Source organism: Temnothorax americanus, unplaced genomic scaffold (genome assembly GCF_048541705.1).
Source record: "Temnothorax americanus isolate GAGA-0224 unplaced genomic scaffold, ASM4854170v1 Scaffold1, whole genome shotgun sequence".
NCBI lineage: Eukaryota > Metazoa > Arthropoda > Insecta > Hymenoptera > Formicidae > Temnothorax > Temnothorax americanus.
Genome location: NW_027509230.1, coordinates 254,540 through 268,166, shown reverse-complemented (window position 1 = coordinate 268,166; position 13,627 = coordinate 254,540). Strand labels below are relative to the sequence as shown.

General features: G+C 35.3%; 3 protein-coding genes across 4 annotated transcripts in view; 1 reads left to right on the top strand and 2 right to left on the bottom strand.

The window, feature by feature from the left end:
- The window catches only part of Socs36e (Suppressor of cytokine signaling at 36E), a 191,152-nt gene that overhangs the window by 90,598 nt on the left and 86,927 nt on the right, over nt 1-13,627 (bottom strand). The window lies entirely within an intron of this gene.
- Nucleotides 1,540-5,995, top strand: LOC143896970 (uncharacterized). Of its 2 annotated transcripts, XM_077405201.1 has the most exons (7): nt 1,540-1,797; nt 2,775-2,951; nt 3,182-3,516; nt 3,915-4,058; nt 4,293-4,541; nt 4,628-4,902; nt 5,005-5,995. In XM_077405201.1, the coding sequence occupies exons 1-7, from the start codon at nt 1,540-1,542 to the stop codon at nt 5,328-5,330; spliced, it is 1,764 nt and encodes a 587-aa protein (XP_077261327.1). In that variant the 3' UTR covers nt 5,331-5,995. The 2 variants fall into 2 exon arrangements, with proteins under 2 accessions (XP_077261327.1, XP_077261334.1); XM_077405208.1 differs by lacking the exon at nt 3,915-4,058.
- Nucleotides 5,487-6,654, bottom strand: Grx5 (Glutaredoxin 5). Its single transcript, XM_077405389.1, has 3 exons — nt 6,416-6,654; nt 6,015-6,156; nt 5,487-5,738 (listed from the first exon to the last, which is right to left on the bottom strand). Exons 1-3 carry the CDS (start codon nt 6,494-6,496, stop codon nt 5,542-5,544), a joined length of 420 nt encoding a protein of 139 aa, XP_077261515.1. The 5' UTR covers nt 6,497-6,654; the 3' UTR covers nt 5,487-5,541.

Genomic DNA, 13,627 nt, shown 5'->3' with positions numbered 1-13,627 from the left:
AATTACTACATTGCTCGTCTTAATAAATCAAGTTTTAGAAAAATAAAAATGTGCATATATGTTGCACATTTTTAATAAATATCACGTAATATCCTATTGTGCGTGCATATGTCAAGTAAATCATATTAGATGTAATTCGCCAAAACCGTCTATATTGAATGCTCCAATTTATATACAATATATTTAGCATATTGTACATACAAAACAATATATATGTAGATATTTTTTATTTAGCATCCAGGATGATCATCAATCATCATTGCATCATGTAACATCACATCACAATAATTTCAATAATTTACGTTTTCATGACGGTGTTTAAAGTTTAAAAACGATCTGCAGTCTTTTCAATTGCAGTGTTTTTTCTCGAAAATTCAGAGATATATGCAAATGCACCCGTTGGCAATCCTCGCGATATTTTCGCTTCTTCGCATAAAATTTCGTAGAAAACGACTTGAACAGGCGCCAAATAAGATTGTGCGTAACTTCCGCTAATCGCTCGAAAGTCGCTCATAAAATAGAAGAAATAGAAGAAATATGCTTTAGTCGAATCAGTGAGTTATATCGCAGTCGAACCATGCTCCCGATGATACATTTTCTTGCAGCAACCAAGAAATACTCTGTTGTTTTCCGTCCGTTAATCTAATTTAGAATCGCGCTTCCTCTTTTCATTCTAAATTTGCAAATTATTTATACACATTACATAAAACTCTTCAATCATATTAACACAAGCTATTTTATTTCAACATCATCGGAAATAAAACAAAATAACGCTATCATTTATGTGACGCGACAAGTAGCACGCAATTCAATGATTTGCGGCACATTTGCGCAAACGAATGTACAAACGTCATCCGGATGGAAATAGATTTACTTATCTATTTATCTTACTTTGCAGGACTTTGTGTTTTAAAGCGGATTTGATATCTGAACTTGCGTGCATTACCGAAGGTAGCGTATTAATCCAGATTTTTCTCATTTATGTTTCTTATAGAGATATCGAATAATTATGTTAAGAAAAAGCGGAAAAATTCGTTCAGAGGTAATATATCGCGTTTTCCAGAGATAAGGAAATAGACAAGAAAATATTTTACGCATTTAATATTTTAAATTTGATTTTTTGAATGCTATAGCAAAAATTTATAAAAATTTCCCGAGTAAGAAAATAATAGTTATATATGTACAAGATAAATATTTTCTTTGAAACAAAGTTTTTTACATAAAATAAAAAACTGCTAGATGGAGTGCTCTTATCTATTTCGAACACGCTTTAAAATATAAATTTTACATATGCAAATATAAAATCTATATATATATATATAAATAATTTTTAAAATATATGTACAATAACTCTTATGTAATCGCTACATTATTTAAATTAGTGGGGACAGTAGGTATGCATATGTATATTTAATCGAAACCATCTTATATCACAGTTGGTTACTATGCTAGCTAATACGCGGTTAGTGTCCAGTACTAACTAACGCGTAGTGCGCATAACATATCTGTATACAAGACGTTTGCTTCGCGTTTTTCGCAATGACGATTCTGTCGCTTTTCGGGCGAATGTCCTATATTCTGAGTCAGTGCATTGGAGAATGCATTGTCAACGCATCACCAAAAAATCCTTTGGGAAAATTTGTTAAACATCGACACTACGCAACTACTATCAAGTTAAAAATAGATTCGCAGAATGTAGTAAGTAGCAGATTGCCCGACGTAAGTGGCTTCGAGAATATTTATTTGCACGACCTCATTTGGGAAAAAATCGGAAGATGGTCAAACCGCACTGCTCTGGTACGTAATACAAATATTATGAATATCAAGAGATACACGCGCGCAACGATTTATAATACAAGAGTATAAAAAATGTACGTAGAACATTTGCATTTTTCGTAATATTATGGATGTGCGTAATTACGTATAATTAAATTACTTCTTTCTACAGATATTAATAAATGAAAAGAAGAATGATAATTGTTTCAATATTATCGCAATATCATTTGTTTTTACGTAAATAATGGAAAATTAACAAGTTTAATTTAGGCCTTCCGCACACGAATTGCCGTAGCCGTAATGTAAGATATACCGTAAGAATTGGACCAATCACATTAAGTCTTTTCGAACCTGTAAAGCTGCCATTTTCGAGTAAACATGATTCTAATTGGTCAATTCTTACGATACGCCGTACGTCTTACGTTATGGCTACAGCAATTCGTGTGCGGGAGCTAGGCGTTAGAACAGATTGAATTTTATAAATGCAGTCAGATCGTAAAAATTGATTCTTTTGTTAATGTCTCTCAAATAGTTTTAACAGATATTCAATGTTGAAAATTTAAAAAATCTGAAAAACGATCTAACAATTAGTGAAACACTGATTAATTTTATACATTCGAAATTCGCTATCACTGTCATAATGCTGCAATTTTTTTATAACACTATTTTAGCATAAGATAAAAGTCGTAGCATAACTTCTTATTTTCAATCATGTATATTATCATTTAAATTTAAACACTCAAAAATATAATTGTAATTGTATAAAGCAATAAAATAAAAGGAAATAGCTGTTCAACTATTGTTCTCGTCATTTATATAGCTTTTCTTGTTCATAGCGTAAATAATGTTGCGTTAATTTAGTAATTTGATTATACTTTATTAAACGCAAAGTTCAATTTTGTTCACTCTCAGATTCACTGTGTTAATGAACGTCATACGAATGGTTGAGTAAAACTTTTTAAATAATTTATTTTTTTCAATTAACTTCTTTATTTCAGGTGTGCGCAAATACTGGCAGATCATACACGTATGGCCAGTTGAGAAAAGCATGTGGCAAACTAGCAACGAGTTTAAGAAAATGCAAGTTTCTGCCGGGAGATACCATCGCTATTATTTTACCAAATATCCCAGAATTTGCCATCATCGCACTAGCGGCAAATGAAGCCGGTTTACGCGTAAGATAAAATTACCACATTTAAAGAGCTGCGGTAATATAATTTAAAAGATGCTGGAGAAATTAGACAATTTTATTTAATTACAATAATTAAACAAAATTAAATAAACTAACATCAATAAAAGATATATAATGTAATAAGATGTTCGTTCTTAGAATTATTAAAATATTCGTCGCTGCATACATTTATAATACCTATAATCGTCATCAATCAATTTTGTTCTTTTCAAGACAACTCTGATTAATCCTGCGTACACGAAGTATGAGATAAAAAGGCAATTGGAGAACGTGGAGGCTCAAGCAATCTTCACATTTCCAGCTAAATATGTTGACATCAAAGCAAGTATTGAGAAAAATTCCAAGATAAGATTACCAATTGTTATTGCAAACGATGGGACTGACGCTAGCTCAATCTCAGGGACAATCAAATTAGATGACCTCATGCGCGAGGACATTGAAGATTTTTCAGTTAGTCAAAAAACTGGAATAAGTTGCGAAGATACAGTATTCTTGCCTTATTCTAGTGGCACAACTGGTATGCCGAAAGGCATTGAGACGTCCCATAGGTGCGCAAATTGATTGCATATCAAGACTCCTGGGTATACTCGCCGCGGCTATGTTAGATCGTGACGTCAGAGGCGAGAAATGACACGCTGAGAATTCTTTTGCGTGCCATTTTTAAATAAAAAAATATTTGGATTAAAAAAATATCACTTCTAATCGCTCTAACACACTTGTAAAATATTTCGAAAACTATCCTTTTTCCTTGACAGTTAATAAACAGCGTAACCCATAAAGCAACCGCGACGAGATTCCAAGAGCCTTAAATATTTAAATTGAATTGAATATGCAACTAATAAATGCTGCGCATAAATGCGGCAGAATTTCCATACGAGAAAGTAGCAAAAATTCAATATACCGTTATTATAATATCGATGTAAATAATTAGAAGACGATTTTACAGGAATATTGTTGCAAATATTCTTCAAGCCGCGAATCCGATATTCTCCTTCGGAGAAGCGAATGAACACTATCAGGATATTATACCGCTATTATTACCAGTACATCACTTTTATGGGTTAATAGTTTCTTTGTATTATTACTTGCGGTACGTTAACACATATCTATTAACTAGTAACTAATTTGCGTGACTATATGACGTGTAAATGATGTCCAAATATGATCCGCCAACGATTTATTTAATATTAAATAATTATTCTCGATTATAACTTCTCGTAATTATTATTTTAAGCATATCTTTTTCGATATTTAATACTTAAAATATTGAAATTTATTATAACTTTATCAGTGTAATCATGGTACATGTATCCTACAATTATAGAATAGGTGCTAAGCTGGTGTGTCTGCCACAATTTTCCATAGAAGGATTTACAAAACTGCTTGAAAATCATCGATGCACAGTACTGCACGTCGTACCACCGATCGTACAAATAATGACGCAAAATGAACGAATAACGTCCCGTCACGTTGAATCTTTAAGATTGATACTGTCAGGAGCTGCACCGCTTGGGGACAAATCCATCGCAAAATTTCAAAGTCGTTTCACCAATGCCGTGACCTTCAGCCAAGGGTAAAATATCACGATTAGAAATATATGCGTAAGAGATCTGTACAATAAAAAAAAAATTACCATGCATTAATTTACACAATTTGCAGATACGGCGCGTCGGAACTATCCCCGATTGCTACAATCGGCACTGCAGATGTATCGCCGACATCGTGCGGTTATTTGGTTCCAAATACACAGATGAGAATTGTAAGCACGCAAGATGATACTCCCGGCAGAAATTTAGGTCTGCGCGAGGTAGGAGAAATATATATACGGGGTCCGCAAGTGATGAAAGGGTATTACAAAAATCCTAAAGCCACAGCAGATAGTATGGATGGAGACTGGTACAAGACTGGTGATTTAGGATATTATACCGAAGATGGTAAAATAAAGTGATAAATTTTAATCAGAAACTTGAAAAAATAAGAATATGACAATTAGATTGGAGAGATAATTACGAATTATTATACGTTGTAAAATACAGGCCTATTATATGTGCAAGGACGATTGAAGGAGATGATAAAGGTAAAAGGATATCAAGTCGCACCCATCGAACTTGAAGAAGTGATTCGTAATTACCATGACGTACAAGACGTCGCCGTCATTGGTGTGGCACACGACAATTATGGCGAAATTCCAAAAGCTTTTGTAGTTCCTAAGTCAGGGGTAAAAATTAACGAGAACGACCTCAAAAAATTTGTCGCTGAACGCGTAGCCAAGTATAAACGATTAGGATATATACAAGTTATAGAAAGTATTCCGAAAACTATATCTGGAAAAATTCTTCGAAAAGAACTTAAAAATCTGTAACTCATTCTTCAAATATTGAATCTCTATAGTCGAATTTTGATAAGGAATTTAAAGGAGTAAATATTGGATGAACATCGTCACATATATTAATGCGTTATGATTAAGATTATGCTTAACATTGACAAAAATGTTCATTATTATAAAAAGTGACTATCCTTCTGTCGATACGAGACACAGCTATTTCTTTATTTACAAGCTATTTAAGATAACTTTATTCTTTAGATTTGTTGACATCGCTTTGAGAAGATGCTTCTCTTTCCAAAAGAGTACTAGTAATTCCAGCTTTCTTCAATTCTTCAATAAGCTCACCATTCTTATGCATTTCTAAGAGTATATCGCAGCCACCCACAAAATCACCATTTATAAATACTTGAGGTATTGTGGGCCAATTAGAAAAGTCTTTTATACCTGAGTAATTAATATTAGTTTTAGAACTATGGCATTAACAATAGATAATAATTAATAGACAGAAGATTTATAAAAGTATATAAATTCCATAAATTTATATATATAAAAATTCAAATTATTTCTAAAATTATATATATATAGATATATACGTTTTAAATATATATATCTATATCTATATATATATAATATAAATAAAAATTTATTATTGTCTCTTTTTAAAATACAATTATTTAATAAATGTGGAAGCTTGTAACAAATATTAGTAATATCATTTACCTTGTCTGAGTTCTTCATCTTTAAGAACGTCGTAAGCATCATAAGTAACGCCGTGCAGTTGTAATATCTGAACTACCGCATTGCTGAATCCACATCTTGGCTCTTCCGGAATGCCTTTCATAAAGACGACTACCTTATTTTTCTACAAGAAATAATCCGTGTACAGTAATAGATATAGATATCGCATATGATATTACATTTATTGACAAAAATAGAAAGCTTCTGACAATTTTTCGCATTTTTCATGCTTTTCTACACTATGTGTGATTCTACGTCATGCGTTGACTTGCTTAATTATTTGCACACGAAATATCATGCGTCTCGAGGTAGGAAATATTTCCGTAAGTAAAAAAACAAGCACAACACAAACGTGCCGCTATCATACATTAACATTTACTTACCTTAACAAGATTGCTGATTTCATTAAATTTCGTACTGAAATTTCTGCCGATAAAGAAATGCTTGGCTCCAAAACGAAACATGTCTCAATTTATCACACTAAAGAACGAATACTTTCACAATTAATGGAATTAACTTGGAATCTTTTGTTTAAGGACAAAATGTGTGTGCAAAAAGGTTATGCGCATAACCTTAAGCCGTCAGCTCACAGCTCACAGGCTCACAGCTGTTTCGTATTTTTACTTTTTACTCAGTAGAGGTAAATGTGGCGCCATCGTGCGATACGATGCTAAGGTTCATAGCCGAAATATTTCTTTACATAAAAATATTAAAAGACAGTATATTTTTAGAAAAAAATGATATTACCTACTCGATATCAACAATATAATAATATTACATCGGCAAGATTATAATGTACAATATTTTAGACATTTTGCTATGCAAAGAGATACCGAGAAAGAAAATACGAAATTTTTTTTATTAAAAATATATATGTATGATATTATATTATTTAAGTCGCACTGCTAAAGAATTTAAGAATAAACTAGACTTTTATAGTGGAAAAATCACTTGTCTTTCCAGATAAAGCATCAATATTGTTCGATCTATGAATAAGATAAAACCAATAACTGGCAAAAGTATGCAATTGTCATAAAGGTTGAGGTCGATTGAAATAAATGTACAATACTATGACTATGCAATAAAAATTACTCGCACAACATACATGTATGGAATAATATATCTATAGAAATATAGATAGTAATATAATTGACTCACGCGGTCTATGCGCCGATGATTAGTTGGCTGATTAGTGTGTGTGATTCCATCTTCGATCACTTTCATAGGTGCAGCGCGGCATTATCGGCACTATATCGGCAGGTCGCATAGTCGCATTCAATATTCGCTAGATCCTTTTTCGAATCAGAACAGTCTCATTTGTAGAGAGCTTGAGCACTTTACTCGATCTAATTGTAAGCAATTCGCGCGTCGCACGTCGCGGTCGGGCCGGGAATGCCGGGATGCCGTGTAAAAATCGATGCCATCGACGATCGGTCATGGCGATCATGGCGCTCATATAGCATATAGCCATATAGCGTCGCGGCGTTAACTGCAAGTGCTGCAAGTGCACGAGTGCGCGTTGATTTACCACGCGCGGCACGTGCTGCCACGATCGTTCGCTCATGATGACATCAGTCGGAAAATTCTCTAAGAATTAGATGCATATATTATTTTCGTTGATATCGGTCGAAGTGAATGCCATAAATCATGATAGACTGCAAACAATAGTATAATATTGATAGCCCTGATTATTAGAGTGCCGATTATTAGAAAATCTCTTCCCATAATTGACTTTTCGATAACATATCGATAAAAGAATTTACTAGAAAAGAGAGAGAGAGAGAGATTTTAAAATGGTAAAAATAATTTATAATAATTTTATATATGTAAAACAAGAAAATATAAAAATAAAAATAAAAAGGTTATAAAAATAGCAAACAATAAGAGTATTTAAAACATATATGTATTATAGATTAATAATTTATACACAAAGCTTCCTTTAATACAATCAAGTATTAACGTTTTTTCTAACTTTATCATTGCGTCGAAATATCATCTTCTCTCTATGACGTTACGAAATATCAAGATCTAATTCGAATTTTCATTTCGATTTTTTACCTAAGAAAAAATAAGATGTTTGCAAAAATATTTTACCGAAAAATGCGTGATTCGTTAACAATCCATCTTACGTTTAATATGAAAGTGTACCTTATACAGTTTATAAATGTTACGCGTACGCGTATTTATATCCATAGATATTCGCATACACAAAACCACTTGAGAAAATCGATATAGAATCGCATGCGATACGTGAGTGACGTCATGTTGGAAATGTTGAAGCATCTTAATGACGTTATTGAAATGCATGCGCAAACACCTCGTGTGTGCTTGATGATGACGCAATATTGAAAAATCGCCAAGCCGGAAAAACACGCGTAGGTGTTGCTTGATGTGCCACGTGTTCTTTCGTGATTCGTGACGTCACGGGATAAAATCACGGTCACCATATGGAGACTCGCGAGGCTCTTCTCGTTCCCTCGGACGCCCACGAGATTTAAACTTCCGTTGCCGCGATGCCGCCGGTGCGAACGTCACGCCCTGTTTGACGGGTAAAGGTGGGTAGGTATTGCGGTAGGTTCGGGATAAAAGTCCGAAAATAGCAACAGGTATACGTTACGAAGTGGAAAACTTGGTATAGATATGCAAGGAATTTTTTTTTATATAACAGCGATATTGCGCCGTAATAGGTAATTGGTCTGCATCGGTCTGGATCGGAAGGGTTTCAAAGATACAGAATTATTTATATTTTCCAAGAAAAATACCACGCGCAATTTTATGATTTAATAACCATGTAAATATGGATAATTTAGATTGCTCTTTGTACTCGACAACTTTAATTTACAAAAGTTGGAAATTGGAAACATAATTCAATGGAAAGTAGCTTAAAAGAAATTTTATCCTTCATCTGTAACTCATCGAGATTATCTCAATAAATAAATTCTAATTTTTGCTTAACTCTATAGCGCGATAACAACAAGCGATCGTTACACTGTCTTGGCCCTGATTACTTTTCTATCTTAAACTGAGATGTTAGGAAAAGATTGGGCGGCCGTTAAACCAAGGCTTGTATGAAGGCTTAAAAGACTCGCAAAGATCAGTCATTAAAAAAGAAAATAAAGACATAAAAAACAGAAAGAAATATATGTATATTATCGATATTACAACATATTATATTACGATATATATTGAAGCGATGATTGGTGCGATTGTACAGCTAGATTGATGAGAATATATTATATTGTTATAGTAGGTATGGCTCTCTGCATTTCTAAGGTAAAGTAATGCTTTTACTTTATAGGCTTTTTTATGTACGACAGCAAAAGAAACGGTGGTTTACTTTATTTATTTTTTTTATTCTAAGAGCTAAACGACTAGCAAAATAGGAAAGAATGGCTATTTATTATAATATCAAAGAAAGTAATTAGAAGACGGTGTTGAGTGAGTGAAGTAGGTTGGGTAAAATTAACACAAAGGAAATTTATCTGCTATACACTTGTATATTACTATTTATTTCGAGTTTATAATCATCGCTTGTTATGCCAAATGCTCCGTAATGCAAATTTAGTTAAAAGTAAAACAGTCAACGAACGGTACTTCGAAAATTCGTATCTTTTTTTTTCTTGACTACCTGTTTACCGCGCACAATCTTTTAATCTGTTCTTTTCAAATTACAAAATTAAAACTATTCTCCGCGAGCAACGCAAACTTGTTTGACAAATTTCATTAGTATATTGAAACGTAACTAGATTAGCTAGTGCTAGAATAACAATAAGCAGAAAACAATAATTCAAATACGATATTTTACGCGACTTCAGGGCAAAGAATATTCTTAATTCACGAAAATATAATATACATATTAACGAGAATTATATTAAAGCGCTTACCCCGTAAATTATCACATTGTAGAACACTATCGACAAATAAAATGACATCGAACAATATTGTTGATATATTATGTATATTGAGCTTCAGTGGAAATAAAAACTAAAACATTTATCTCTTCGGTACATATATCTCAGAGAAATATTCTTTTCAAGTTATCAATAATCAATTTAAATCAATTAGATCTCAGGATAGAATAGAAGACTAAGAAACATTTCTCCAAGAGTAACAATTCATTGCGATGTAACGAGCAAATTTACCGTTACGCTATACACACGCGGCAAGCAGCCTTTGTGTTATCGATCGTACTAAAATATGCTCTGGAGATAATCAAGTTTGCATAACGTTTGTTGCTTCTCCTCTGTGTGAGAAGTGCCACCTGCCACCCAAACGCAGTGTTGCAAATAACAAGTCGAGTTGCAAAAAATAGTACAGAAAGGTACGATGCGAAAGAAACTTATGCAAGATGTTGGTATATGTTACTTCGAAATTATGTCAAGGCTTTCCCTGTATATTCGAAGATATGTATATATCTTATATATATCTGCGAAGAACTTAACTCTTTAGAAGAGCTTAAAAACTCCTAATTAGTTGCATGCAGTCATGTAATGATCATTGAAAACGTCGACATCTGATAACTTATATTAACATCTAAGCTTCGCGTATTAAAAAAAAAAAAAAAAAAAAAAAAAAAAAAAATCAGACTTTTCAAAGTTTTTAAAAAGAAAAAACAAATTTTTAACGCTTAGATCTCGAGATACTTGTGAATAATGAAGCAGACATCTAGGAAAAAACGTACAATCACACTTGGACGCTACACGTTGCACATGCTATCGGGTGAGACTGCGTCGTGTAGGACACGTTACACGTACATACGTGCGTACATACGGTGACGTCACGCGTGCCAGCAAATGAAAGGAGAAGCATGCACGATGCACGCCGCACGCTCGTGCGACAACGGCGTCATGGTCGTCACCCCACCCCATCTCGGCAGCTCGGCACTTTGTTCCCCTCCGTCGTCGACACTGTCACCAACCAACTCTACCCCACATTTACGAGCGGGGCTAGTGATTTTACACGACACAGCGATGCTCGAGTAATTCTGTGCAGTAAACTCACAATATCAGTACCATTTGCCTCAATCGATACTATTCGATACTACTCGATTATATACCTTCTGTCATTGCATCTTGTGGCTAATCAAATGATATCAATGGTATCGGGATTTCAACGTAACTTGGATCTTGTCCAGTTTATAAAATGTTAATAACCTGAGCCAGGTTAAGATTTTACTGATTTTATCAAAGGTTTAGTAAATTCTAAGCCTGTTTACAAACAAATAAAGGCTCGAATCTTGTTTATCCAACTTATCTGATTGTGAGTGGTAGAGGTAGATGTATATCCACGAGTTGAATCTTGAGTAAAGTCGTTTCTTTCTCTAAAGTTCTTAACACAAGTTTCTGTACGTTCACGAAATTTTCATTGACTATTTTCAGCGCTGATCGTCAGCGCCGTTTTTCAGTTTTATATAAAACACACACACACACACACACACACACACACACACACACACACACACACACACACACACACACACACACACACACACACACACACACACACACACACACACAAGCTAGCTATCAATCAAAAATACGAATAAACTAAAATTTAGAAATAAACATGCAGATTTATGCATAGGTCGATTCATTACATAAAATGGTTGTGCGATAACCGTACTACGTATCAATCCGGATGCTGAAATAATGCATTGGTAGTAAGGTAACCCTTATTTGCTATAACAATAGTAAAATGATTTTGACGGCGATGGGGTAGATGAAGAGTACGGTGTTTAGTCGGCCTGTCTCGATTATGTATGCGAGACGTCGTGGGTGGGGAAGATTGTCGGCACTGCTGAGCATCTGGAATGGAGTGTGCGCGCTCCATACAAGCGTAAAGTGGGATGGGAAAGAGTTTGCGCATACAGAAAGACAGAGACAGAGAGAGAGAGAGAGAGAGAGAGAGAGAGAGAGAGAGAGGGAATATAGAGCGGGAGACAGGAGACAGATCGACGAAGATAAACGTAGAAGGAAGCCTTACCGCTGGTCCTCGAGGCTAACCGAAGTGGAAGCAACGAAGTGAGGAAAACAGACTCACCACTGTTATGGATACTGACAATGTGACGGAATGCGTGAGGAAAGAGAAAATGCCATATCGACCAAGGATCATTTCTGTGTTTACAGAAGATGGGTCTTTTCATTGATATCGAATTGTCTAGATATCAAATCGGAGCTATTACCAACGCTGTTATTGTCAGTTTACTTTGTTTCGTTTAGTATCATTTTTGCACCAGTTCGAGAATCTCTAATCGTTATCGTCGCGAGATCAGTGGTAGATTCGTAGTACCTATGATGAAACGTGCAAGATCATTTACCTCGTAAACCGAATTGATCACGAACAAATCAATTAATCATGCTTCTCTTCGCATTCGATCATTGTCTAGATATATACGAGCTCTATTCAATATTTACCTAGCAGTCGTAATCGCGTGAATCTACCGACGCGTGCCCATGCATCGGTCGAAAGTTGCGCGATCGCCACGAATACAAAAGAAGTGTACATATGCAGAACCGGAGTTTGGAGGTGAAACAGAGAGAGAGAGGTGCGCGCGCGCGCGCATTGTGTGTGTGTGTGTGTGTGTGTGTGTGTGTGTGTGTGTGTGTGTGTGTGTGTGTGTGTGTGTGTGTGTGTGTGTGTGTGTGTGTGTGTGTGTGTGTGTGTGTGTGTGTGTGTGTGTGCGCGTGGATGAAGAAAAAGATGGATGAGAGAAAGAGAAAGATAAGCGGTGAGTGAAACAGGAGAAAGGAGAAGAGTGCCACACGACGATGAGACGGACAAACAAAGACGGAATGAGTCGTTCTGATCGGGGCGGGGCGGGCCGGCAGCAGCGTGGACTGGGGACAGTGGGGACTGGGGAGTCGTTCGCGGGGCATAGAACAGCCGCGGCGGCGGCGGTGGCGTGAGGATAGTCTGCTGGTCTGCTCGGCGAGAGGTGCGTGAGGGTGAGAGCGTGAGGCCAAATGACGACGCGCGCGAGCCAACAGGGCCGTACTCGAGAGCATGCGACATTCGTCCCGGAAGCGCCGACCACCAGCCGGTTTAGCCGGGCGACCGTTTTGGACTTTGCACTTTGCGCCACCTCAAGACAATCACCGTGGACTTGCGGAATGCATCTTAATTTTTTCCTCTCTCTTGTTACTTTTTTCTTCTCTCCAGGAACGTGATTCGCGCGTTATTCAACGACATGTATACATAGATATTCGCTATATCACTCTATGTCACAGTGACATCATGAGATAGTTTGAGAAAGATAATAACGACTGATTGTAAAACTTTACCTTGCGAGTGCTACGCTTTATCTATGCATGTATCGTTTGCATTTTTATTTAAAGGATTATTGTTTTACGCGTAACAAACTTATTTCCATGCAAAGAACGCGCTAGTATCAATATGTTCACAAAGAAATATGTCCAATAGCATTCTATTATTAGTCTTTGTGCACATATATGTACATATAATGTTTTTCCTGTTTCCAAGTCGCATAGGATAATCCATATTTTAAGACACTGATCATTAGAAAAGAGAAGATTCGTGCCGTGAAAACGTTTTTGAAAATTTTTTTATACAAACCCTATATTAAATTTTTACAAATA